This window comes from Carlito syrichta, unplaced genomic scaffold, assembly GCF_000164805.1.
Source record: "Carlito syrichta isolate Samal-C Ts95f unplaced genomic scaffold, Tarsius_syrichta-2.0.1 Scaffold301818, whole genome shotgun sequence".
NCBI lineage: Eukaryota > Metazoa > Chordata > Mammalia > Primates > Tarsiidae > Carlito > Carlito syrichta.
Window position 1 is genome coordinate 235,369 of NW_007245914.1, and position 27,056 is coordinate 262,424.

The window sequence follows — 27,056 nt, forward strand, 5'->3', positions numbered from 1 at the left end:
TTTTGAATGACTGCACAGTATTCCATAGTGTATATGTACCACATTTTCTTTATCCAGCCCACCTGGGTTGGTTCCATGTTTTTGCTATTATGAGTAGTCTTTTGCCCATTTTTAAATTTTTAAAATTTTTTTATTTATTTGAGTTGGAGTCTCACTCTGTCACCCAGACTGGAGGGCAGTGGCCACTCCCGGCCACCACAGCCTCGACCTGCTGGGCTCCGGCAATCCTTCCACCTCAGCCTTCCAAGTAGCTGGAACTACAGGTGTGTGCTACCACACCTGGCTAAATTTTTGATTTATTGTAGAGACGAGGTCTTGCCAAGTTCCCCGGGTGGGTCTCAAACCCGCAGGCTCAGGCAATCCTCTTGCCTTGGCCTCTCAAAGTGCTGGGATTACAGACTGAGCCACTGAACCCGGCCTTGCCCGTTTTTTGTTTTTTGTTTTTATTTTATTTTAAAGATGTGGGCTACAGTTCAGGGTTAAGTATACAAATGTTCATTATGCAGGCACCCTTGTTGATGAGGTGTGCCCCCCACCCCTTCCCTGGCAGTTTGCCACTACTGCCAATCCCTTTTGTATAGTATTATAATTGTTCAAGGTCCCCTTATGAGTGAGATAATATGGTACTCAGTTCTTTGTTTCTGTGATAGATCACTCAGTATTATAGACTCTAAGTGCATCAAAATTCATAATTTTATCCTTCTTTATATCTTTGCCCACTTTAATAGGGTTATTTGTCTTTTATTATTCAGTGATAAGAGTTCTTTGTATATTCTGGATCATATATATGATTTGCAAATATTTTCTCTGATTATGCAGATTATCTTTTCACTTTCTTCATAGTATTATTTGAAGCATAATAGTTTTTAATTTTGATGAAATTCAATTGATCTATTTCTTTAATATTTTTACTTTTGGTGCCATGCCTAAGAAATCCAAGGTCTTGAAGATTTACCCCTGTATTTTCTTCTAAATGTTTTGTAGTTTTATCTCTTATGTTTAGGTTCTAAATCCATTTTGAGTTAATTTTTGTATATGGTGTAAGATAAAGTTCCAACTTCATTCTTTTACATATGGGATATTCAGTTGTCCCAGCACTATTTGTTGAACCAAGTCATATTTGCCTCACTTAATTGTTTTGACACTTTTGTTGAAAATTAATTACCTGTAAATATGAGAACTTATTTCTAGATTTTCAGTTCTATTCCATTTACCTATATAATGTCTATCCTTATACCAGTACTGCAGTGTTTTTTTAAAAATATTTTTTTTGTGTGCTCCCAGGAATTTTTTCTTTCTTTAAAAAAATTTTTATTTTAAAGATGTAGGATACTCAAATCACTGTATAAAAAGATGTTTTCAATTGACAAATAAAATTTGTGTTAATCTAGCTTTGTAGTAAGTTTTGAAATCAGAAAATATGAGTCCAACTTTTTTCATTTTCTTCAAGATTATTTTGGCTACTCTGGTTTTCTTGCATTTCCATATTGATTTTATCATCAGTGAGTCATTTCTGAAAATGAGTCAACTGGGATTGTATTAAATTTGTAGGTCAGTTTGGGGAGTACTGCCATCTTTAACCATATTAAGTCTTCCAGTCTCTGAACATAGATATCTTTCCTTTTACTTAGGTCTTTAATTCTTCTCAACAATGTTTTGTAGTTTTCAGAATATACATCTTATATTTCTTTTGTTTTATTTATCTCTAGGCATTTTTAATGGAGTCATTAATCTTGGATCAGTTTCAATTTTTTTACTTATTTCCCTACAAACATTTTTACTTCTTTACCTCTCTCAAGTATCTTTATTTCCTGTCTTAGAGGTTGAACTGACCTATCTTATGTTCAAGGCAACTCATCTACCTTAGGACTTTTCTCCATCAAATGTCCTCATTCTTCTCAGTTCCTCCCCCTGCTTTTCCCTGGCACCTTCCTTCTCTTCCTCTTTTCTCCTCACTTCTTCTAGTCTCTCTTGCCACACCCACACAAAATGAAAAGCAAAACAAAATAAAATGATTTATCTGCATCCCCTCCTGCCTGCCATCCATTTCATCTCTTCTTACTAAACTTCTTTAAAAAGTACACTGACTTACTAAATACTATAGATATGAGGGGGACCCCTAAAAAAACCCTAGAATTAATTTTTTTAAAATTGTATATTTATTGTTGCATGTTTAAATTTCAGTCACCTTCAAAGTACTCTCCATTTGATGCACTACACCTATTGAGAAGCTTTTCCAATGCTCAAAATAGTTTTTGAACTCATTTTGATGCCTTTTAGTGCTTCTGCTGATTTTTGTTTTACTTCTCCCACAAAGTGTTTCCCTTCGAGGACTTTTTTCATCTGGGGAAGCAAAAAATGTCGCTCAGGGTAAGATTGGGTGAATAGGGAAGGTGGGGCACAGGGGTCATGCTGCTTTTGGTCAAAAACCGCTGAGCACTCAGTGCAGTGTAGGCAGGTGTGCTCATAAATCACCCATCATGAAATGGACAAACATGTTGAAAAAATCTCCAAAAGAAATTCACTGAAGCCAAACACAACCTCTCACAACTGATGCTGATGGGTTCCTGGAACACTTACCTAATGGGGGAAGCTTTTGGAGGGTCCCCCTCATACTCATGTTCTATTCAATCCTTAACCCTCTGTAATCTGGCTTTTCCTCCCTTGCATGTCATTGATGTGCCTTTTGCTGAAACCATTGGTGATTTTCTGGCTGGAAAATCTAGTGGACAGCTTTCAGCTCTGTCTCACTGGACACCTTTGACTACCTTTGACACATGTACTTGAATTCCTTCTTGGCACTCTCTTGGTTTCTAGGCCATTTTTCTGTTTTCTCATCTTTCTGACTTTTTCTGTCTTCTCTGTAGGCTGTTTTTATACCATCTGCCCCTCACAAGTTGATATTCCCTTAGTTTCTCATTTTGGTTCTCTGATTTATCTCCCTGGGTGATCTTAGCTACTCCCATAGCTTCAGCTGCCATCAAGCCATTGACTTTTGAGACTTGGTCTTCAACCCAAACCTGTGGCCCTAGGTTCAGGCTTATGTTTTTCTTCGGTTGGCCATATTCACCTGAATGCTACACAGTTACCCCAAACTGAACATGTCCAAAACTGAATTTTTCTTCTTACTAACATATTCTGTACCTTAATCACCATCCACCTTGTCACCCAAATCAGACACTAGGGAGTTCATCTAGACTCTCTTTTTCCTCTCTAATAATTATTCAATCATATTGATTTTTTTTTTAACGTTCCATACCTAAATTTAATGCTGACCACTCATGTCCTTAGACTTACACACGTTTCAATTATGGCCTTATATGAGGGTGACCTCATTACATCTTGCTGATTTTATCTCACAAATATTTCTTGAATTGGCATTCTCATATTCTTTTCTACCACTAGCAAGGTTTGCAATCTCATCCTATTGCCTGGATTACTATGGTAGTTTCCTAACTGATCTCCCTGTCTTCAGTCTTGTTGCCTTCAAACTCACCAGAATGATTTATTTCAATCAATTTTAGGATTACAGTTCTGGGTAAGATGGATAAGTAGATACTACCCTTTGTTCCCCACTGATCACAATCATAAAACTTGGAAAGAAAGCTTAGCACAGCTAATTGAGAATTCTGAAAAGTAAACAGCAGTAAGCAGATTGGAGAACTCCAGAATCTGAAGAAGCAACAAACTGGTGGTGAGTTTCTCACTTTTTTTTTCCTTCTGGGATTCCCTGGGCTGAACTTAATCCTGCTGGAAACCAGGAAGGGAGCACTGGAGAAGCCCTTTAGTTCTGACTTGAGAAATAAGAGAAAGAATTCCTAAAGCTCAGAGAGAGGGGGAACATTTCCATCTTTTTCCTTATTCTCTCTTCTTTCATTTCCTGACCCCTGGAGAATTAAGGAATGGAAACAACAATGATAGCGGGGGGTGGGGGAGACTTCAGGAACCAATATTCTCAGGGAGGGGATCCATTATCTCTGTTTGATGGAGCTGTGGCCTCAAGAGAACAGAGCCACACTCTTGCTTTTTTCTCTCTCTGTCCTCCCACTGCTTGTTTCCAGATGTGGCACCATTGCAGACATGATCAATTTCCAACTAGAGGACTGAAAGGGAAGCACTAAGAACTGGGTAGTACTGGGGAGAATGTGGAGAGGTGAGAGCTCAGGAAAGTGACCCCATGAAGTTTTTTTTATGTGTCCCTGGGTGTGTATTCTTATTCGGTACATGGGTTGATCCAGATCCTAATTGGCATGCCAAGTAATTTGAGACCTGAGCTAACAGACATCTATCTAGATTCCAGACTGACCATTTAGTGACATATACACCAGACAGATCTGAATAGCACTGCAAAGACTTTGAAAACTGAACTGACATTAGACCTCCCAACCCACAGAAGGGAGGTGGAAACTTGTGGCCTGAAACTAATAAAAAATATAAACATTTTCTATAGAATTGAAGGGAGACCTACAAACTTATACTCAAAACGCCAGGTTATACTCCAGAATGATTAGGCATTTGAAGAACCATAAACAACTCAACTTGCATGACAAAAGACAATGAAGAGATATCAATAACAAGAGGATACAGGTGTTAAAATGATCTGACAAAGACTTTGTCAGCTACATAAAAATCTCAAATGAGCAATTGCAAACACTCTTGGAACAAATGGTAAAATATAAAGTCTTATCAAATAAATAGAAGATATAAAAAAAGAACCATGGAAATTTTAGGATGGAAAAATACAATAACTGAAATTAAAAACTCACTGAATGGACTCAATAGCAGAAGAGAGATGACAAAGGAAAGAGTAAACTTGAAGGTATATACATAGGAATTATACGATGTGAATGACAGAAAAAAGATTGAAAAAATTAACAGTGCCTCTCGTATTTGTGGGACAATAACAAAAGATCTACTGGAGTCCTAGGAGAGGAAAAAGAGATCGGTGCCAAAAAAAAAAAAAAAAAAAAAAATCTTTGAAGAAATAATGGCAAAATTTCAAAGTTTGGTGAAAGATGCCAACCTGTAGGTTTAAGAGAATGGGTGAACCTCAAGCAGGAAAAGCTAAAACCCACAAATAGATAAATCATAGTCAAACTACTGAAAATAAAGACAAGAAATAGAGGAAAATGATGTATTATGTACTGTAAAGGGGAACAACAATTTGAATGACTGTAGATTTATCATCAGAACTCTGTAGACCAGAAGAAAGCAACACAAAATTTTTCAAGTGTTGAAAGGAAAGAGTTATTAACCCAGAATCCAATATCCAGCAAAAAAATCTTTCAGGAATGAAGGTAAAACTTAAAACACAGTTTAAGATGAAGGAAAACTTAGAAAATTCACTGCAAGCAGAACTCCTCTAAGAGAATTGCTAAAGAAATTTCTTCATACAGAAATAAAATGATGGTTGTAGAGAGTGGAATGATAGACCATGGAAACTGGAAAGGGCGAGGTGTGTGTGTGTGTGTGTGTGTGTGTTTGTGTGTGTGTGGTGGGGGGTGGATAATGAGAAATTACTTAATGGGTACAATGTGTGTTATTCAAGGGGTAGATACCCCTAGAAGTCCTGACCTGACCACTGTGCAATCTGTGCTGTAACACAATTGCATACATTTATACAAATAAAAGAGAAATGAAATGATACCAAAAGGGAAATGGGAACATAAGGAATGAAGGAAGAGCAACACAAATGGTAAATATCTGGGTAAATATAATAGACTTCTTTTGAGTTTTGTAAAACATGTTTGATGATCAAAAGCAAAAATTACATTTTCTGATGGATTTTTGATGTATGTATATATAATACATCAGACAGTGATAGCATAAAGTGGGAAGGATGGAGGGCCCAATATGCTGGTAAGGTTTTTGCATTGCAATTAAAGTGGTAAAATATGGATTCTAAGTAGACTGTGAAAAGTTTGCATTTTGTAATCCCTAGAGCAACTAATAAAAAAATTATACAGAGACATGTCAAAGCCTCAATAGATAAATTAAAATGGGATACTAAAAATATTCAAATAATCCAAACGAAAGCAGGAAAAGGCAAACAGAGAAGTAAAAAACAGGGACCAAACAGAAGATAAATAATAAAATGGCAAACCTAAATCCAGTCTCATCAATAATTACATTAAATGGTCTAAACATAGCAATGAAAATAAAGATATTGTCAGAATGGATTACAAAAGCATGACCCAACCATATGCTGCCCACAGAAACTCACTTCAAATATGATGATATGATAAAGGGTTGAAAACAAATACCATTTGAAAACTAACCAAAAGAGGATTGGCACAAGTGGGACACTGCCAGGGGAGGAGGGGGCACAGAGCATGAATAAAGGCACCTGATCCCAAACCAGGGGAAGTGGGAGCCAAAGAGAAACCCAAACTTCACCTGTACGATGAACACTTATCTACTCTCTCCTGAATTGTTCCCCACATCTTTAAAATAAAATTAAAAAATTTTAAAAAAAAAGGGAAAAAGAGGGCTGGAGTAGCTATATTAACATTAGACAAAGTTGACTTCAGAGCAAATAAATTGTCAGGGATAAAGAGAGATGTTATAGTTTGATAAAAGTGTCAATTCACCAAGAAAATGGCAAACCTAAATATGTTTACTCCTTTTTTTTTTTGATTTATTGTAGAGATGAGGTCTCACCAAGTTGTCGAATCTGTGGGCTCAGGCAATCCACTGGCCTTGGCCTCCCAAAGTGCTGGGATTACAGGTTGAGCCACCGAGCTCAGCCATGTTTACTCCTAATAACAGTTTCAAAAGACAGGAAGCAAAAATTGATAGAACTGAAAGAAGAAATGAAGAAATCCACACTTCCGGTTTTAGTAACTAATGGAAACTAGCATACAGAAAAGTAGAAACAATATTGAAGAAATGAATAACATCCCCAGCCAACTGAATCCAGCTGTCATTTATAGAACACTCCACCAAACAACAGCAGAATACACATTCTCCTCAAGTTCACATGGAACATTCATCGAGATAGACCATATCCTAGGTCATAAAACAAGTCTTAACCAATTAAAAAGGATTGAAATCATACAGAGTGTGTTCTTTGACCATAATGAAATTAAAAATCAATAACAGATTAATAGTAAAATCTCCAAACACTTGGAAATAACATGCTTTGAAATAATTCATGGGTCAAATAAACTGGAAACCACTCAAAGGTCCTTCAGTGGGTGAATGAAAAAACCAACTAACTGGTGGATCCATGTCATGTAGTTGTATTCAGCAATACAAAGGAACACACTATTGATTCATTTGATAACTTGGAAGAATATGAAAGGCATTATGCTGAATTAAAGAAGCCTGTCTCAAAAGGTTACATGTTCTATGACATTCTTGAAAGCACAAAACCATAGTGATGGAAGATAGATCAGTGGTTAGGTTAAAGTGTGATTATAAAGGAATAGTATGAAGGGGATTTATGTGGCAGTAAAAATTGTTCTGTATTCTGATAGTTGTGGTTATATGAATCTCTGCATGTGTTAAAATTCCCTGAACTCTACACCAAAAGGGCAATTTTATTGAATGATAATTTTAAAAATAGACTTAAAAATTCAAGTCTAATGGTGCTTTACTAGTCTACCAGATACAGTACAGACTTCATACTGTGGATGACAGGGCCCACCCTGGTGGTAGCTCCTCAACAGAGCCATTTCCCCTCATAAAGCCTAAGAATGTAGTTTTGATGAGGGTAGATTGAAATGTGGTCCTGGAGGTCACAAATGTTTTATCTCTAAATAAGAAACAGTTTTTAACATTGGAAAGTCAAGGATTTAGAAGAGCCGAGTTCTCACCTGGTGTAGCATCTTGTGGAATCTTAATCTTGTACAGCCTCAGTTGCCTACCTATTAAATATGACTAAGTAACAGGCTCCCTTAGGCTTATTGTTAGTATGGTAGAAATTAAACCATTTTTGAAGTCAGGACTAACCAATTTTGCATCTGAATAGAATGCCTTTTCCTACCTCAAAGTATTCTAGAGGGAAGAAGAATGTATGGTGTATGTGTTGAGGGGAAACAGATTGGATTGTCAAAACATTTTCAAAGTGGTTTATACGTTTGTTTAGCAGTCTGGGTGGTACTCCACCCCACTTGCCTCCCCAGGAACTAATTCTTTTCACTGAGATCTGTATCCTGCAGAGGATTGGCTTCTACAACAATTACAATGGCAGGTATTTCCCCCACAGGATCATCCTGAGGCGTAGCAGGTTTTAGAACTATTTGTGGCAGCTCTTTTGGTGTTGTGATCAATTCTGATGGAGATCCTTGGCTTCTGCTGCTGTCTTCCCTCACCTGCCATTCTGACCTGCATGTGACTTGTCAGACCACACAAGCTTGGATGACCACACAAGCCCACCACCCCTCATTTCCAGCACCAATCAACTCTCCCCATGCTGAGATAAATGATGAAACACTGGTGTTATGTTTATCCATTTATTAAAATATTTTAAGAAGCAATACTTTATTAACTTTGAGGACCGGTGTTCCATTTTTTGGGGGGAAGAGGAATAGGCACACTTTGTGGACCTTTTCTTTCTGCTTTTTCCTGTTATCCCATGATTACCCAACCTTCCTCCCCCAACCAGCCCCTGGCCCCGCTGCTTATTTGCAGGGGCCTCTGAGGAAACAAAAAACCCAGAACAGAAAACAATAATGGATTACAGATTAGGAGACAAATAGACAACTGCATTTCCACAAACCATATAACCAATCAAGGTCGCATATAGGATGGAATGATGCTAATGGGTTTGATTGCTTTGGTATTCATTTCTGCCTCTAGTGAAACTAAAAGCCTTCTGAAACATTTGTCCCGAGGAAAGATGTTGACCCCAACAGTTTCTTCTGGCCAACCTTTAATTTATTAAGTTGAGAATATTTCTTACTCTTCCCTTGCCCTTTCGGATGCATCACAGGGCCTTTTTGGAGAGAGGACTGATAGTTGTTGACCTCCTGTAGTATTGACACCAGAAGCAGTTGGTGGCAGTTCGCATCTATTGGCTTTTTCTTCTCTCCTGTTCTGGCCAGAAATTTCCCACTCAATCAATTCCTCAGAAAGTGCTACCAAAGATGCAAGCAAACCCCAGAGCTTTAGCTCTTAATTGTGTCTGAACATAATTGAGATGGATATTTGGCGTCTGGCCCCACCACCCAAGCAACTGTATTACTGCAAGTAGTTAACAATGAAGTCCTGAAAGGAACTTATACTCCCAGGGGCTAAGACAACTCCCTTGAGAGAGGGATCACTTCTTGCTTGGTTTCCAAGTGAGTACATGCAAGAACAGATGCTTGGCAAGCTGTCTTCCTTTTCAGGAAGCTACTGGTAACTTAGCAACTTAGGAGGTAACTGAGGGATTTACTAAACCACACCAGCTTCTGGGCCTTGTCATATATCAACTCTGCTCTATGAGCTGACTCTAGCCCCAAATCTTAGTGGTTTTATTCAATATCATTCTAACTCAGGCTGGGAGGATGGGTGGATGAAAGGAAATCCAGATGACACAACACAGAAACAGCAGCATTACAGTGTACAAAGTAAGCACAAGAGATGGAGTCCTATTACAGTTTACTATCAGTGATGAAAATAGTTACAGGACACAGCCCTGCTTAGTCACTGCCAAGATAAAGCTACCCTCTCCCAGGTTTCCTTCTGTTTCCTTAAATTTGCTCATTTGGAAAGTTTCCCTTTTGAAAAAGGCTCTTCTGAGGAAAATGCAATTTGGTTCCCAACTCTGTACGTGTGTGTGCAGATGTTAATGCCTGCAGCCATGGATGAGCCAAGTCAGGCTGCAATGGTGACCTTGTTGATTTCATCGAATACCTCCTCCTGGGACGAAAGTGATGCAGAGAAAGCCAAAGACACAGCAACAGCACACTACCCACTCAAACACATACAATAAGTTAACACATTCTAATACTTAAGTAAATTTTAAATGTTTTCTGTCATCTTTTTCATTGACTGTCTTCTCTAGTTGTAGAGCTAGAACTTTGTGTTTGTTTGGCACAGCAATCAGATATTTGGGGACAATCCCCTTGTTAGTATTTTTCTCCTCACCCCTATAGAGGTGGAACACAGGTGGCTGGTTTAAGTGGGTTAGGCTGGTGGAGTTCCAGAGCTGAGAACCAGTGAGTGGAGTCTGGATTGTGCACCTCAATGAACCAGCCATTGGACTGAGTCAGGTAATTGAGCACGCTAAGTTTGTCTGAGAAGTGGGGAGAGGCCAGTTTTCTCTTGATAAGTGGGAAGGGACACTTACCCAAAGGTATGAGTTGAGGGTGGGATGGGGATGCAAGGCAGACCAGAGAGAACCTCTCTGGGCACTGGGGTTTGGTTAGATTTGCCTGACTGGGAGCAGGCGGTTTTAAAATACTTTTTAATAAAAAAGTCAATTAGGATTTGGAGCAACTTAGGCCAGTTTGTTTTCATGAGAAATTTGAAAGAACCACAGAGAAGCAGAGGCTTTTAGCCTCCATTTCTCCAGGCTCATGTTTTTTTTTCTGTTCACACTGAATGCCCCCTGTACTCAAGGGAAAAGGGCAAAATGGGAGCTTTGAGGGGGATTTGGGCAGTGACCCAACAGCCTGTCCAAAAGATGCAGGCCAAGATGGAGCCTGTGGGGAAGGGCCTAGGCTGTGACTTGATTGTCAGGCAGTCCCTAGTTCAGGCATCTAAGTCACAGAGCTCAAGGCCTGGTTGCTCCATTAAGTCATTTTATTGGGGAAAGGGACAGCACAGGCCAGGGTAGTTGCTGATGTAAAGTCTAGGATAAATAGAGCAAAAAAGGCAGCATGCCAGCTTAACCCCCTTCTCTAGGGCATTGGTGTTTTTGTTCCCCTTCTGTGGCCTGGCTAGAATTTTAAGGGGGCGTCAGAATCAGCTGGGCTACAGGTAGATCCCAGTCACTGCTAAGACGCTGAAAATGCACCAAAAGATTAGAAGCTCCACCAAGAACTAGGGTAGTTGGTAGAGGTGTATGTATTATAGGGTAATGGGGGCTGGAGGGGATTCCTGGGTTAGCACAATAAATTACAGGGTCACTTAGAGGTCGAGTTGTATTTTCAGTTCTTAAAAATATATATATGTATATATATATATATATATATATATATATATACATCTTTATGCTATACATAATTTATACTGCAGCACAGCGGCAAACATTTAGTTAAAAAATCCAGCAAGAATGCAGGCAAACACTCCATGGAGGCATGCAGGCTAGGATCAAGGCAGTAAGAGAGGAGCCTGTATGGTTGCATGAGGGGTGAGTTCCAACCAGTGGGCCCACCCAGCCACCAGAGCACCACCTAGACATGTGCAAAGACGTACATGCACACATGGAAAAACAAAGGGTTTGCAGAGAGAGAGAGAGAGAGAGAGAGAACTAGAACACAGTTACCACATCTACAAGAAGAGATTTCATGTGGTCATCTTAACAGGCAAGTGGACAAGCCCCCAGGATCTAATTCTCATTTTAATGGGCCAACTAGAAGAGATCTGGAGTTGCAAGTTGTAATTGGCAGGGATTGGGGGAGACACACAACCAAGCCTGGCTGTCCTGCCCCCTCTCTTCATCTCTCTGAGAGTCTGTCTTTCATTCATTCCTAAGTATCAGCAGTTTCTCTGCAGGTTGGAGGAAACCATTCCCAAACTCCTTGAAGAGGTGAATTCCCATGAATCTTTTACAGATCCCAGGCCATTCATCAAGAGCTTATCCCAATAAATACTGTAAATGCTCAAGTTGCACAGAGAGAAGAAGGAGAACTGAACAAGACAACTCGGAACAGGAATCTTTGGCCAACGAGGAAATGTAAACCTCTAAGGAGACCTGACTGAGTCCAGGAAAAATGTATTAGTGTAAAGAATTGGAGGGTCTTTCTTGGTGGTGCTCATGTTTGTTCTGAAATGATTTAGTCTAGCCTGTATTGAGGTTTTGAGAGTTTTTTCTAGTAAAATTCTAAGTGAGTCTTCCTTCCAACTTTCAAGGGCTACAGTTGAGATCTTGATGGTGCTGGAGGATCATCTTCACGATTTCTGCGATGCCACAAATTGCCTTTAGAGGGGAGAAAAAACAAATATAAAAATAATGAGGTTAGCACATTTCCAGACACTCAAATATGTGAACCCCCAAGAGAGCAAAGAGTGTTAGCAGGCAGACTTGTTTGTTTTATTGTATCAATCATCTCTGAGGCATAAGAGAAAACCAGCTAACACTATGTGAGCCAAACACAAACAGGATGAATTCTCAGAACCTGATAGTCTATGGAGCTGCTACTTACTCCATCAGAGTCTTCAGAAATGCTCTTAAACACCATAGTCTTCCAACTGGCAGGTTCTTAGGCAATCCAACCAGTTGGACAATACCTGTGACAGCTTGGTCCAAGAGATAATCTCTTGGCATCTGTGCAAACTCTTGCTTCCTCAAAAACAAATTGCTAACTTCTGTCCCTTTCCTCCCATGTCCACTATTGTTATATCTCTCAAGCTTCCAGGTTGTCTAGGCCCCAAATAGGTGAAACCATGGACATCAGAATTGACATGACTGACAACTCTAAGAGAATGTTCTTTTGAATCCCACTGATGTACCAATAATGCTTAAGACCAATTCTGAAGAAGGAAGGGATGGAACCAAAATTCAGACAATGAAATATGTAGAAATTTTGCATTTCCAGGAACTAACTATAACAGATAGGAATAAAAAGGGTTCAGCTAGGTCACGGAATCTATTCCTGACCCTTGGGAATGGACCTAGCAGAAACATCACCGCCTATTTGCATTTTTCTTTTCAGCTGTGTATATCATGGAGACCGCTTCTCCCCCTACCGGTGTTCCTGTCACTCTTTAACTCACACGTTGCACAGTTGTCCAAGAGATTGCTTGGAATTATCTACGACTGGTTTCCAGGTGGTCTCCCCCTTTATGCCCATGAACATTTCTGATGGAGGCTTCAGAACCCTAGGAGGTAGCTAGGCTGCTGGGGAAGTCTTCATGATCCCTATGCCTGCGGGGGAGACTTACCAATAAAACCCTGGACTCTTTGGCCTAGTTTAGGCTTGTCTTCCTCTTCCACCTTCTTCTTCTTCCCCAATTTGGGGAACTTAATTTTCAACCTGAGGCTTCTACTGTCAGTGTCTGAAGATTTTTCCTTGGAAAACACAGCAAGAGGAAGGTCAAAACGTTAGTTGTTCAGAAATAATTCCTAGAGTCTGGCAAGGTAGTGAACAAGGATCGCTGCAGAAAGCAGACAGATCTGCTCTCTATCCAGATATGAGAAACACCTCTATCACTGGCTGTATGCCCTGGGAAAGCAGTGGGTCTTTACCAAGAGGCTATCAGGTGCCAGGTGCCTGGCTAGCATTAATCAATTTTCTCATATAAGCCTCAAAACAACCTTGCAAAGTGGCTATTATCATACCTATAGTAAAAATGAGTAAGCAGATGCTCCGAGAGCTTAAGTACTTCACCAGAGGTCATGTGGCTAGGGATTAGAAGGGTAAGATTGCTAGGGCCACTGCTAGCTCATATGGCTTCTCTGCATGAATTAGAAGAAAGCATCCCTTCCTTTAGATGTACGGTTTGGTGAGCCTCTACTACCCCCTTGGCCGAGTATCTTCCTTTAGGGAAGACCTTGTCTCTCAGGCCATCTGCTTTCCTGTCTAGAATGCAAAGAGGGTTCTCTAAACATAGCTCTTAATTATGAATGTGCAGATCATGCAGGCTCTGCAATTCCAGCTCACCCTCCCAGTCTTTCACTCCTGCAAAAGTGTGATCATTTTAGTACTGGTCTCGTTAAACACAGTTTTGAGGTTAACTTTGTTGCCAGAAAATCCAGCCAAGCATATTTCAAGAAGCTTTGGGATTATCTTCCTTTCGGGATTACTTATACATCTGATCCCCTCCACGAGGAGAAGAGTGTCAGCCAGTCCCCACCCGCTTCCTTGTCTCCTATAGCACTGCTCCTGGTTGTGTACACTAGCCTTCAAGGATTGCCTTTCAGACGCAACACCAAGGAAGGGCCCAGGACTTCCCCTCAGCCGGAATCTTCTGTAGCCTTAAGATGGGCAAATTTGGTATCAAGGGAATAAGCAGCACTTTCCTTGCTTTCTTTCAATCCACTCTGCCCTTCTTTAGAGCCTCACTTCTTCATCTCTATGGAAATGCTGGAACCCAGAAAGAGATGATGTCTTAAGCCCAGGCAGATTCACATGTCATTTGGAATCTCAGGACATGGACTGTGTTTGCCTCATTTCTCTCAATATGCAGCCCAGTTGCCTAGTTCAGGAGCTTTGTGAGAGAGTGCTGAACTGGGTAAAAATGGAAGGGGCTGCAACAAGAGTTTGCTTCCTCTTCTGCCTAACAGTATGTTTTCCTTTCCCAGAGAGCTATGGGTTAAGAGCAGCAGGCCACAAAGGGCCTTGAAAAGTGCTTGAGTCATCAGCAAAGGCACATGAGAAAGTTGTTAAAATCCAAGACCTGAATTTGTATGTGGATTTTTTCTGAAATGGTAGCCTGACTGTTGCACTGTCCATGTCCAGACATGCCTATATGGCTTGATCACATGCATATAATCAGTGTATGGAGTCAAAAAACAGGTACAATGTGTAGGGGACTAGAGATTCCAGCAAGTTGAAATGAGTGGTTCTATGGTGGGGAACTTTCAAGAACAAAACCGTGTCAGACCATAAAAGGATAGTAGTAGATCTTTATGTCATTAGATTTATGAAATGGGATTATTTTTCAATCTTAGGAAAACACTCAGAGTTGTCCAAAAATGATAGCATCCCTATAGCTATATTGTAGCCACTGATGCTGTGCTTGCTTTTCTTTTAAGCCACATAGCTGCTAATCTCCCAGAGGGTGAGGGATAGGAAGCAGTAGGGAGAGGTGATATTTGGAAGATTTAATCACCGGTATGGCCTGGGCACCATCCATTTAAAAACAGGTGTTGAGCCGGGCTCGGTGGCTCAACCTGTAATTCCGCGCCTTTGGGAGGCTGTGAGTGGATTGCCTGAGCCCGCGGGTTCGAGAACCGCCTGGGCAACTTGGCGAGCCCTCATCTCTACAATAAATCAAAAATCAGCCGGGTGTGGTAGCGCGCGCCTGTAGTTCCAGCTACTCGGAAGGCTGAGGCGGAAGGATCACCGGAGCCCAGCAGGTCGAGGCTGCGGTGACTGGGAGCAGCCACTGCACTCCAGTCTGGGCGACAGTGAGACTCCAACTCAAAAAAATAAAAATAAAAATAAAAAATAAAAAATAAAAACAGGTGTTGTGTTGGCTGTAAACAATTGGCATGGCCATACTGGTATATGTACCAGATAAAGTTCAGCCCTGGCAGCAGGTACTGAGCAGGGAGGGGGTAGTTTGCAGCTAGGAGAGCAACACAGAAAAAAATGATCTTGCTTATTCTTTCTTGATCATCTCTTACTATAGAGTGAATCTTCTTTCTGGTTCTTTCCCACGGTCATCTCACTTTTCAGTATTTTATGCCTTGTCTTATCTACTTACGATGAAGAGATGGAGGGAGGAAGGTCCATTTTAAGCTGCAGCTGAAAGTCACCACTGGACTCCCTCTACTACAGTCATTCATGTGTCCTGGCCCACACTGGAAGGTAAGGAACTAAGAAAGAGTCCCTCTTGCCCTTGATTTCTCAATCCCCAGGTTACGCACCTCTGGAATAAGGATTGACTTCATCCAGTCGATTTCTGATAGCTTTTCAAATTCCTTATTCATGGCATCCAGGGCGGTTTGCAGTGTGGCCTCATCTTCAGCATTTCTCAGCTGATACAGATGGGGAAAAGTGAGTGTCCAATGCTTAGTACCTTTGTAAGACTTTTGCTGTCTCCCCCACCTCCAGTCCTGACTAGTGGCCAAGAGACCACACGGTGCCAACTTGTATCTACTTTAGCCTGTAACCAGCTCTTTTCTTTATCACTAGGGATATCCAGAAAACAACCAGATTGGGGGGCTCTCCTTGGGGCTGGGCATGCTCACAGTATAGCAAGTGGAGAGGACTTTTGACTAGTATCAATTAACACTGAGTTTTACCCTTGTAGCTTAGGGTCCAGGACAAGGGTCCTACTCTTGACCTCAAGTTCCTGGAGATAGCCCAGTGTTCCCCTAAATAACAGCTATCAAGTTGTAAGGGCATACTGTAATCCAGGCACTGTGCACACATAATTTCATTCCATCTTAAAGCCTTATGATGCCTTCCAAGGTACTATTCTCATTTTATAAGTGATGGAACAGACTCAGAGAAGTTCAGTGCTCAAGATCACATAGCTAGACAGAACCCTGGTCTGCTTAACTCTGTAGCCTACCCTCTGTGCAACACTGTCCCAGCAAAGACATGTGGGAAGGCCAGATGCTGGGGGGAATCTGTATTGCACACTTACTGTAATTCAAAGGCTGTTTTGTGGAGTAGGAGAAAGCTAGAGGGAGACTGGCTTAACCTTTCTCTTCCTGGAAGAGAGGGTCTCCCTCCCCAGACTATGCTTTAGCTTCCTAGCTACTTACTCTTAGTAATTAAGAAACGAGTTCCAGATGGCTTGTTCTACAGGTTCAGGAAACAAAGATTAGGTGCTCCCTTGTAAGCCCCAGAACCCACAGGATGAACTCTGTACAGTCTGTGGGTGACTTAAAATAGATTCTTTTGGGACCATCTCCAACTCAGTTAGACCAGCAACACAGGTAGAGATTGTTTATGTTCTAGCAAGCAGTGAGCTAGGAGAACAGATGCACACTGACATCTTGAGCTCTGACATGCTTACAGCCCACCTAACCTGGCCTCACCTCTCCTCCCCGGCATGTACTCTTTCAATCTGGCACTTATGTGGCTTCTTGCTATGCACAGGCCACTTGCTGCTCCAGCCATAGGTCAAGCCTTGCTAGCTGTCACAAATGGGTGGCATGTGTTGGGAAGCAGATAGGGTGGGAGGCTATGGTCAGTAAGGATGGAATACTAAGGGAGTAACAAGTCGGTGCTGTCAATCTCTTTTGCTTTACAACTATTGACTTAGGACAACACAGGCTTAGACGCATGAGGTGTGTATGCCAAACAAAGGAACTGGGAGTTACTGAGTGCACTTCCCTTTATCAGTCTATATCTCTTTGCTAATACTAAGCTTCTTGCTGCCCTCCTCAAGGGGCGGAATAGCACCAAAGGAAGCAAGCCTTCTCCACATCCCTCCTCTATGACAGCTTTTCTGGAGATAGATAGATGGTCATTCTTAGCTGCTGCCTGCCTTCTGGCCTCATGTGGATGTGTGTATGTGTTGGGAGTGAGGGTCCTTACGGGTTCTATGGGATGGGAGCCTTCTCAAATGTGGTATGTGCTCAAGTTGGGTTGTTGTCTGCTACAAACCAATTTCCAGGTCATAAGCCTCAAGAAAACCTGAAGAGCAACAAGAGACTAAATTGCCTTATTTCTTACTGCCCAAACTGGCAAGGCCATTGAACTCTGCCTGTATATAGAAGGCACATCGGTTGCTTTTGTCTATGACTGAAAGACTAGGTCGGGGCTCAGATGCTGGGATAGCCTGGCCTGATTGTCTTAGCACTCTGCCCCCTGTGCAGTGTGCCAATTAGATGTGCACATGAAAAGAGGAAATGGATGCACTTCTTGCAATATCAACTCAGAAGTCCCTCTTCAAATAAATCTTAATTAGATGAGAGGCAAGCACAGCACCTGCCTCAGGGCCTTAGCAGCCAACCCCCAAGTGGGACAATCATGATTAGTTACCAGAGCACACTCACCAAGTGTGCCTATGGGCTTTGCATTCTGAGAAACATACAACTAGTCTTGTGACTCCAAAATGGAGCCTCAGTCCATTCTTGCTACCACTAATAAAGGCTACCATCTGTTGAGCCTCTACTGTGTGCTAGGCACTGATAGATACTGGATAATATACAATAGTTTGCTTAATCCCCACAACAACCTGGGGAGGTAGGGATTATAATTCCTATTGTGAGATATGGGAACTAAGATCCAGAGAGGTGAAGTAACTTCACACAGCTAGTATTATGGGTTGAATTGTGTCCCCTGCAAGAAGGTATGTTGAAAACCTAACCTATGGTACCTCAGAATGTGACCTTATTTGAAAATAAGGTCAGTGCAGATTTAATTGGTTGTTTGATTGAGGTCATACTGGATAGGGTAGGCCTCAATCCAATATGACTAGTGTCATATAGAAGAACATGGCCATGTGACAACAGAGAGACACAGGGAGAGCATCATGTGAAGATGGAGGATAGGAGAGATGCATTTACAAGTCAAGGAACACCAAAGCTTGCCAGAAAATCACTAGAAGCGAGGAAGAGGCAGGGAAAGACTCCTATACAGGTTTCAGAGGGAGCATAGCCCTGTAGACATCTTGATTTTAGATTTCTAGCTTCCAGAACCATGAGACAATAAATTTCTGTTGTTTTAAGTCACCTGGTTCTTGGTATTTTGTTATGGCAGCCTTAGGAAGTGAATACAGCTAGTAAGTGGCAGATTTGGGATTTGAACCCAGAGTTGTCACATTTTCCCCACTATTCCATGCCACCTTCTCGCATGGGAAAGAGGTATGTAGAAAATTGGGAGATACCAAACAGTTCAAAAGAGCTCACCCTATTCTACTGCAGCCGTATCAGGTAAGATGAGAACACCCTACTTTTGATTGGCCTGGCTTGGACCCAGGAGACATTTGTCAAAGGAGAGGCTGAGACTTTCTTTCAAGGGTATGGTAGTCCCTATGGATTAGCATAACCCATGAAATGATATAATCAGTGACAATCCTGGGTGACACAGCAAGGACTTCCAGGCAAACACCTGGCCAAAAGCTCCCACATGTCTCCAGTGCCCTAGAACCAAGCACAGACCATGACCATCTTCAGATGGGGTACTTTGCCCTCCATGCTCCAATCCCCTGCACTCACCAAATTTTCATCCAGGAAAGCTTTGGTGTCATCGTAGAGCCCTTTAAGACTAAATGTAACATCTACTGCATCGTTTCTGCTTAGAGTCTGAGAGGAGAAGAAAGGAAAAGAAAGGAAGGGAAAGGACAAAGACAGAAGAGTTGTTGGTTAGTAAGCATGCAGCTGGATTCTTCAGAAGGTAAAAGCAGGCTAATAGGACATGGCTGCAGGTGAAAAAGTAATATTCAAAATATAGCACAACTAGCACAGCAAATGCCAGCTGTCAACCACTGGTACAGCTATATTCGTATGTCCTATGAAGTGACACAGCACAACTTGGCTTTTGGCATCATTGATTGGTTGCAGTGGGTATAGGAACATAGGGAATATGTAAACCGAGAGTAAATTTGAGGTCACTTGTTATCCCTAGGCTAAAACCATCTTTCCCATGGCAGGTAGAGTTAGACCTTACCATCTCTCTTCTTGAAACTCCAGGCATTGAGCTTCAGGCTTTCTAACTAAGTTCAGGCCCTGACCCTATTGTATCTTTCACCTGGCACTAAAGTCACTTTTTAAAAACATCACTTAAATATTCCAGCAGTGGATAAAGTCATGGGATAGCACATTTAACATTAGGTGTCCTTCGCTTAAGAAGGAAATGAAGGCACCCTGGAGCTTTGGTTCCAGTGACAGTTATCATCACTTTATCAGGCTATTCAGGGATTCACCTGGGATGAAGAATGGCCAAGGCCAAGTTTCTCTCCATTCATTGACCATCTCTCCCCTGAGGCTGGTATGGTGGATGGCTATCAGGGAAGAGGACTAGTTCTCAGGCTGATGAAATCTGCTATGGGATTCCCCCAGTAGCTACCTTGAACCTATAACAAGTCCAGGAATGAACTTCCCATCCACTCCATATGGGAAGAGTTCTGTCTTCCCATCCACTCTATCTACTAGTTTCCTGCCATATCGTTTTCCCAGTTTCTCCATCCAGCCTCTGGCTCCCCTTCTTTCCCTTTCATCCCCTTTTCTATCTGGTTTGACCTCGTTCTGTCATCTGCCCAGTCCCCCTTACCTCAATGGGAGTACAGGAAGCTGCTCCTGCTTCATTGCCACTGTCTTGGCCATAAAATATATCGTTCAGGATGTTAGCACTGGTATTCACAGAATCCATGAGGACAGACACATGCTGGTGGACCTTGCTCAGGTCATTAAGTCTGTAATAAAGCAAGGATTTATGAATTGATGAATCCTTGAACTCAGATTGATGAATCAAGAGTTCTGAAGGACTTCTGGCCTGGGATCTGGTGAGGGTTGAGATAAGGGTAGAAATTGAAAGCCCTGGGTACCTGACTTGGACTCTTTACTCCTTGTTACCTCTGCTCTTCTCTAGGCAGCCACTCATGTCAGAAAACTTTTCTACTCATCTCTAGGTATTTGTCTCATTTGATTTAGATACTAGGAACTCGGGGAGGGTGGGAAGCTGGAATATAGGGAGAAAACTGACTCTAGGAACTCCAAGATCCTCTTGACATTTAAGTGCAAGGATAACATTCTTAGTTCTATCATGTCTGGGGCAGCAGGAATAGATCCAAATTTATCTCTGGGCCTAACTGGGGATGTCCAATTGGCTTATTGCTGAGCACAAAGAATATTTCTTGTCTGGATTATCAGGGTCCCAGGCAATCTTCAGAGTTCTAGGTGAGACTCCTTTCTGAGGCCAGGCTCCCCAGTAACCAACAGACACAAATTGGCTTCTTCTCCCTATCCCTTGTTGGGATTCCCAGCCCTGTATCTAGACCAGTTCACTCACCTGCTGATGAGGTTTTCTGCAAGCCGAGCTAAGTGCTGCATCTGGGCATACTCCTCACCAGAGAGGCTATCTTGAGATTCCTGGGAGTCCAGCTGGGGTTGAGAGGCAGCTTGGATTTCAGTATGTTTGCACTCCCACATTTTCATGGAGTTCTCAAAGTCCTGGAGATGAATACAGTGGCAGATCCCAATGATTGCTGTAACTAAGAGGGCACGTGACAGATGTATCTGTGAGTCTGACATATGTGGGTAGTGTGTAGGTGGATGGGTACTGTCTATATACCTACATATCTATCCATCATTTTATTCAATGTCATTTCTAGGCACTTTTAGTTTTTGCTGTTGTCAGTATGCTGGGTCTTGGGACACCAGGCTTGGATCAGATAGACGTCTGTTTTCCAGAAGCTCCTATATAAGGGCACCATGGCCGATAAGACAGTGGGACACCTTTCATGCTTTTCTTTGTTTGCTTTTTTGCCAAATCTAGGCAATTTAGAGCCAGACCTATATAATTTAATTTTGAATTATGCTTCTGTCATATACTAGTGGTGTGAGTGTTAGCAAATTATTTAACCTCTCTGGTTCTCATTTTCCTTGCCTAAGTATAAACAACTCATAGGATTGTGGGGGAGGACCTACATGAGAGAAATGTAAAGTGCCTAGCACAAAGTAGGCAGTTTGTAAATTGGACTTTCCCTCCCTTCTCTATTGCTGTTTCTATGGTCTCTTCACAGGTCAGAGCACAAGAAGCCTCCAAACACTGAACATCTATCTGATCTATAATGGCTCTTTCCTAAGCTTTAGAAGATTTAGCTGAAGTGGATGACATTTGTGAATGCAACATTTTAAGGAAACTTAGAGGAACCTAAAGACCATATTCAATGCAGAATCTGCTGTTGATGGAGCAGATTTTTCCATAACCACCTAAGGTCTTTCTCTGTCTTTGCAGTGGAGAGAGGAGGATAACCTTGTTCAGAGTCACGGAAGGAAGCTCATTGTCTCATTCTCTTGAACAGTGGTTTGCAAATGTCAATATATATCAGAACGTCTCGAGAAGCTTATTTACAAATGCAGGTTCTTTTTTTTGAAGTGGAGTCTCACTCTGTCATCTAGGCTGGAGTGCAGTGGCATGTCCACAGCCACCCCAGCGTCGACTTGCTGGGCTCCGGTGATCCTTCTGTCTCAGCCTTCCAAGTAGCTGGAACTATAGGCGCACACTATCATGCTTGGTTAATTTTTATTTATTTATCATAGAGACGAGGTCTTGCCAAGTTGCCTGGGCTGGTCTCGAACCTGCAGACTCAGGCAATCCACTCGCCTCAGCCTCCCAAAGTGCTGGGATTATAGGCTGAGCCACCGAGCCCGGCCCAAATGCAGGTTCTTAAGAACTACTTATCCCCCTTCTGTTCAGTGGGTCTGGTGTGTGGCCCAGGAATGTGCCTTTATAACCGGCACCTCAGATGACTGTGATGCAAGACACATGCAGACTTCCCTTTGAGGAATTCTGCTTGACTGGAAGTGTTCAGTACTCAAGTAACAGCTATGGATGAGGCAGTGTGGGACCCCAAGCAAGTTTTTCCCCTCTTACCCGATCTCTTGTCAGCATCTGGGCAGCGTTCTTGTATCTAATCTTGATAAGGCCTGGCCTCTGAACCCAGGCCTCCCCGTCCACCTGCACCGGGATACCTTCTTCACCATCAATGGTTATCATCACTTCACGGCACTGCCAGAGAAGACAAAGGAGAATGGGTAAGAGAAACGAGACAACTGTAGATAGAAACGAGACAACTGCTATAGATCACTCTGACAGTTATGGCCTGAATGTGTATCTGAAGCAGCACTGGCAAGAATGTGAATCAAATTATCCCAGGAAGAAACACCTGTTTCCTAGGGGATTTTTGCTCCATCAGTCTCTGCCACCTCTGTCTCCAAACTCAGCCAGCGCCTAGCTGTCCACCAGATAACCTATCCCCTTTACCCTGGCACTTTTATACCAGTTAATTCCTAGGACTACCCCACATCCTGGGTTGTAGTAAAAAAAACTCACCCCCCCCTTATGCCCACCCAGCTTCTGCCTACCTGGGCAATGCGATGATGATGCAGGTTGATGATACGGGACATTGCCATCTGCACAGAACCAAAGATTGCTACCACCTCCAGCTTCCCATCATCTATGGCAGGAGCCTCATATTCCTGAGGAAGAAGAACCGCATCACATTTCCCACACTTGAAAAACCACACCTTGTCTATACCAAGCAGATGTGCTTTGAAGGCTCTTGATGAGAATTTTTCTACCTCATGAAGAGTGGAAAAAAACTGCATTATTAAAACGGGAAAAGATGAGGCCAGAAAGCCAATCTGGGAAAAAGACACTAAGACCACAACTCTTAGCCCCCTTTGAGATCATGACTCTAAGCCAGTTCCCTCCTTGTCCAATCCAGCATCATAAGTCCCCAAGGCCAGTCTTATTTGCCCCATGGCCTTCTGGGGGTGAGCTCACAGTCAAGAGATTATTGCTAGCTTCCTAGGGGATTTTACTGACAGACTTCCTTGGAGAAAAGATCATGACCTAGGTAGCCTTTAAAGGATCTGTCAGGCCTGAGGAATGAAAAATTCAAAGCCCAGGCAACACCTAGGAGCTGACCTAATCCTGAGGTCTTTGGCTGAGTTTTTGTGCTCTGGGATGATAATTGCCTTATACACTGATTATACAGCCACTGCTAATAATGCTTCCCAGCCCACCTCCTCTTCCCCCATTCTCCACTTTCCACTCCAGTCAGCCCGAAACTCCTTCCTGAGAGACCTCCGTGGGATCGTGCCTTTGGCCCTTCCTGTTTCTTGTTCCATACTCACTGTGGTTGCTGTGTTGCTTCCCCAGAAGTTGACACCTCCGGCATAGCTGGTAATGTTGAGTACTACAATGCCTTGCAGGTTTGGCAAAGAGATGGCTTCTCCATCACACTGAAAGGAAAGAGTAGCTCTCGTTGGCTGGATCACCAGGTACCAATATGAAGGAATGTTTACGGAGCTAGGGAAAGGGGCTCAGTCTTCTCTTCACACTATCATTTGCTTATTCATAAAATGGAAATCTATCTTCATGCCTTCCTCCCATGAGCTGTGAGTGAGGATTACAGACTTAAAGCTCAGGAAGAAACAAAGATATAGGGGAAAGTTGATTCTCAAGGCCATGAGATTTCCTTTCTCCACGCCTAGGAAGGACCATCCCTTTCCCCACTAACCTCCAGGTGCACTCGTTCTTCCAGTTTCCTGTAAGAGCGCTGCAGAAGTTCCCTGCTTCCCAGAAGGCCATACCACATCTTGTTCTTAAGGCGGCTACTACAGGGAGACAAGGGCAGAGAAAGATAGTCAGATGGTGAATAATGTATAGATAAATGAATGGAGAAAGACAGGAAGGGAAATCATCTTATTTCTTAAGTGCCTTTTTATAGAGGGGAGTCATTCTAAATGGTAACTGCACACAGAGGGGCTGCTGGGATAGTATAACTGGTATCCCCACGCAAACACCTGCAGAAATGGGTTCCTGGGCCCCTTTGAAGCCTCAGCATTCTATTAATAAATACATTTTCCAATTCTCCTTACTGCTGGATGAAACAGGCTATATTTAGAAAGCAATGCTCATAGAAAGTTGTGAGCATAGCTGGCTGATACACAACAGCTACCCTGGCAGTGCCACTCCAGGAGCACAAGATTTCAGTTTCTTGGAGTCAATTTCATCTGAAACACATGACTCTTAGATTGCAGTTTTTTGAAGCAACAATTTTTCTTGCAAGGTGGAAGAGTTTTCCAAACACCAGACCCACATATTAAATACTTAACTCAGTACCCTAGAATAGAGCTAAGCTTAATAGGGAGATTTTTAGAGGAGGAGCCAGTGGAGAAAAATGTGAGACAAAGATATCAGGAGAGTTAGTGTAGAGATGGGAAGCACAGGGTCCTTTGATAAAAAATGATGGGGTGCTTACAATCACCATAATCCCTTGGATATAGTTTACTATGAGTAAAGTAGAGCTATAGCAATGAGTGATCACAGGGAGTGAGTTTGGAAATGTAAGATGGCTAGCACAAAATTATTTGGACTCTGTTTAAAACCATGAGTTCTCTGGATGCTTTAGTGTCTATAAAAACTGGGGCTTGCATATATGGAAATACACAATACCTAGAACAAGCAAAACAATTCTGAAAAATGAACAAAGTGGAGGACTTTCATCTCCCAATTTCAAAAATCACTATAAAACTTCAGTTATCAAGACAGTGATGTATTTGCATAGAATAGACACATAAATCAATGGAATAGAAGTGAGAGTCCAGAAACGAACCCTTACATTTATGGTCAATTGGTTTTCAGAAAAGGTAACAACACAATTTATTGGGGGAAGGATAGCTGCTTAAAAAATAGTACTAGGGTAATTGGATATCCATATGCAAATAGATAAACTTGAACCCTTACCTTAGACTCTTACACCATACATAAAAATTAACTCAAAGTGGATCATACACTGTTTAACTCTTAACATCATGTAATAGTTAAAAATATTACAAATTTTAGAAGAAAAATGAGGAGCAAAATTTTAAGACCTTAGGTTAGGCAAATATTTTTTAGATATGGCACCAAAACCATGTTCCATAAAGAAAAAAATGATCAACTGAACCTCTTCAAAATTAAAAACTTTTGTACTTCAAAAGATACCAGTAAGAAAATGAAAAGATAAGCAACAGACTGGGGGCAAATATTTGCAAATCATATATCTGATAAAATACTTGTTCCTCAGCCCAGGCTTGCTCTGAAAAAGAGGTTCTAGTGGCAGTGACAGGGGTGGGATGGGGGTGGTATGCTTCTTTTATAGCTTCAATTTACCATAAGAACTCTGAGGCTACCTTATTACGTCATGTCTGTAGTACAAAGGTACCAGAAGGTGCCAAGCAGGCAACGTTGGACAGGTAAAATCAATGGGTACAGGGGAACAACGTTAAGAACACCAAGAACCAGCCGGGCTCGGTGGCTCAGCCTGTAATCCCGTGCCTTTGGGAGGCTGAGGTGAGTGGATTGCCTGAGCCTGCGGGTTCGAGACCCGCCTGGGCAGCGAGACCTCATCTCTACAAAAAATCAGCCAGGTGTGGTAGCGCGTGCCTGTAATTCCGGCTACTCAGAAGGCTGAGGCGGAAGTATCGCCGAAGCCCAGCAGGTCGAGGCTGCAGTGGCCAGGAGCGGCCACTGCACTTCAGTCTGGGTGACAGACTGAGACTCCAACTCAAAAAAAAAAGAACACCAAGAACCAATAAGGAAATCTTTGGTACTCTGTAGCCTTGCCAAGTAAAAACAGACCTGAAGCTACTACTAAAACCTGGTTAAGCTCTCACAGACAAAACAAAGATGGACAATGTGCTGAATCGAGTCAATGTAATCTGTTCTCAATAATAGTGACACAGGTAGCTGTGTTTACACAGCAGTCCACAGGTCTAGTCTATGAAGGCAGCTCCAAGTCCAGGATGCCAGTGCAGTCATCACGGATCACCCATACACTTGGGGCATACTGTCCCAGTAGGCTAGTCCTGGGATCAATGCAGTTTATTTCCAAAGGGCCTCTTTCTTTCTTTCTGTTGCTTGTCTAAGGGGTAGGGAATGTAAGATTATATATATGCATTGTGATTGTGTGTTTACATGTAGGGAGGGGAGTTTCTTTTCCTTACTTGTATTGTTCTGGGTGTTCCTCTCTTCTGGTATTGAACTCCAGAGAAATTTTAGCATCCAGTCCAATTCCAAAGTAGTTGTTCATGACACATTTTTCTTTGAAGCGTCTGAAATTAGCCAAAGAAGAGGAAAGACATTGGTGCAAAAAGGTGCCAATACTATCATGAATCTGCATGATGGAAAACCACTGAGGGAAGGCCTCCTCCACACTGGGCACAAACCATAATGTGCCATTGTGTTGCAACTGGTTTATTAGTTGTAAGAAAGAGTGCCCAGTCAGCTGGGAAGCTTCAGTTGGATTTGGGCTCATAGTAAAGAAGCAACATTCATGATCTTAGTCATCTTTAGAGGCCTCATATATGAGTGGTCCATATTTTCTTCATTTATAGTAAAGGGAAATAGAGTCATTGGCTTCATAAAGAACTCTCAAGTATCCTGGATAAAATATGGCCAGGAGTTGTGGCTCACACCTGTAATTCCAGCACTTTGGGAGGCCGAGGTGGGAGGATTGCTTGAGCTCAGGAGTTTGAGACCAGCCCAGGCAACATAGCAAGACCTCATCTCTACCAAAAAATTACCAGGCATCGTGGCTTACGCCTGCAGTCCCAGCTACTCCAGAGG

General features: G+C 42.1%; 1 protein-coding gene across 1 annotated transcript in view; it reads right to left on the bottom strand.

Annotated features, from left to right (window-relative positions):
* Positions 1-8,442: 8,442 nt before the first annotated feature.
* Positions 8,443-27,056, bottom strand: part of DGKK (diacylglycerol kinase kappa) — a 41,364-nt gene continuing 22,750 nt past the window's right edge. Inside the window, exons 14-24 of the mRNA XM_008055319.1 lie at positions 26,435-26,542; positions 23,965-24,061; positions 23,579-23,686; positions 22,805-22,918; positions 22,314-22,448; positions 20,727-20,887; positions 19,989-20,130; positions 18,935-19,021; positions 15,686-15,796; positions 13,036-13,162; positions 8,443-12,070 (exon numbers count right to left, since the gene is read on the bottom strand). Of these exons, the coding sequence (XP_008053510.1) occupies positions 12,006-12,070; positions 13,036-13,162; positions 15,686-15,796; positions 18,935-19,021; positions 19,989-20,130; positions 20,727-20,887; positions 22,314-22,448; positions 22,805-22,918; positions 23,579-23,686; positions 23,965-24,061; positions 26,435-26,542 (1,255 nt within the window). The 3' untranslated portion in view covers positions 8,443-12,005. The remainder of the gene's footprint in view (positions 12,071-13,035; positions 13,163-15,685; positions 15,797-18,934; positions 19,022-19,988; positions 20,131-20,726; positions 20,888-22,313; positions 22,449-22,804; positions 22,919-23,578; positions 23,687-23,964; positions 24,062-26,434; positions 26,543-27,056) is intronic.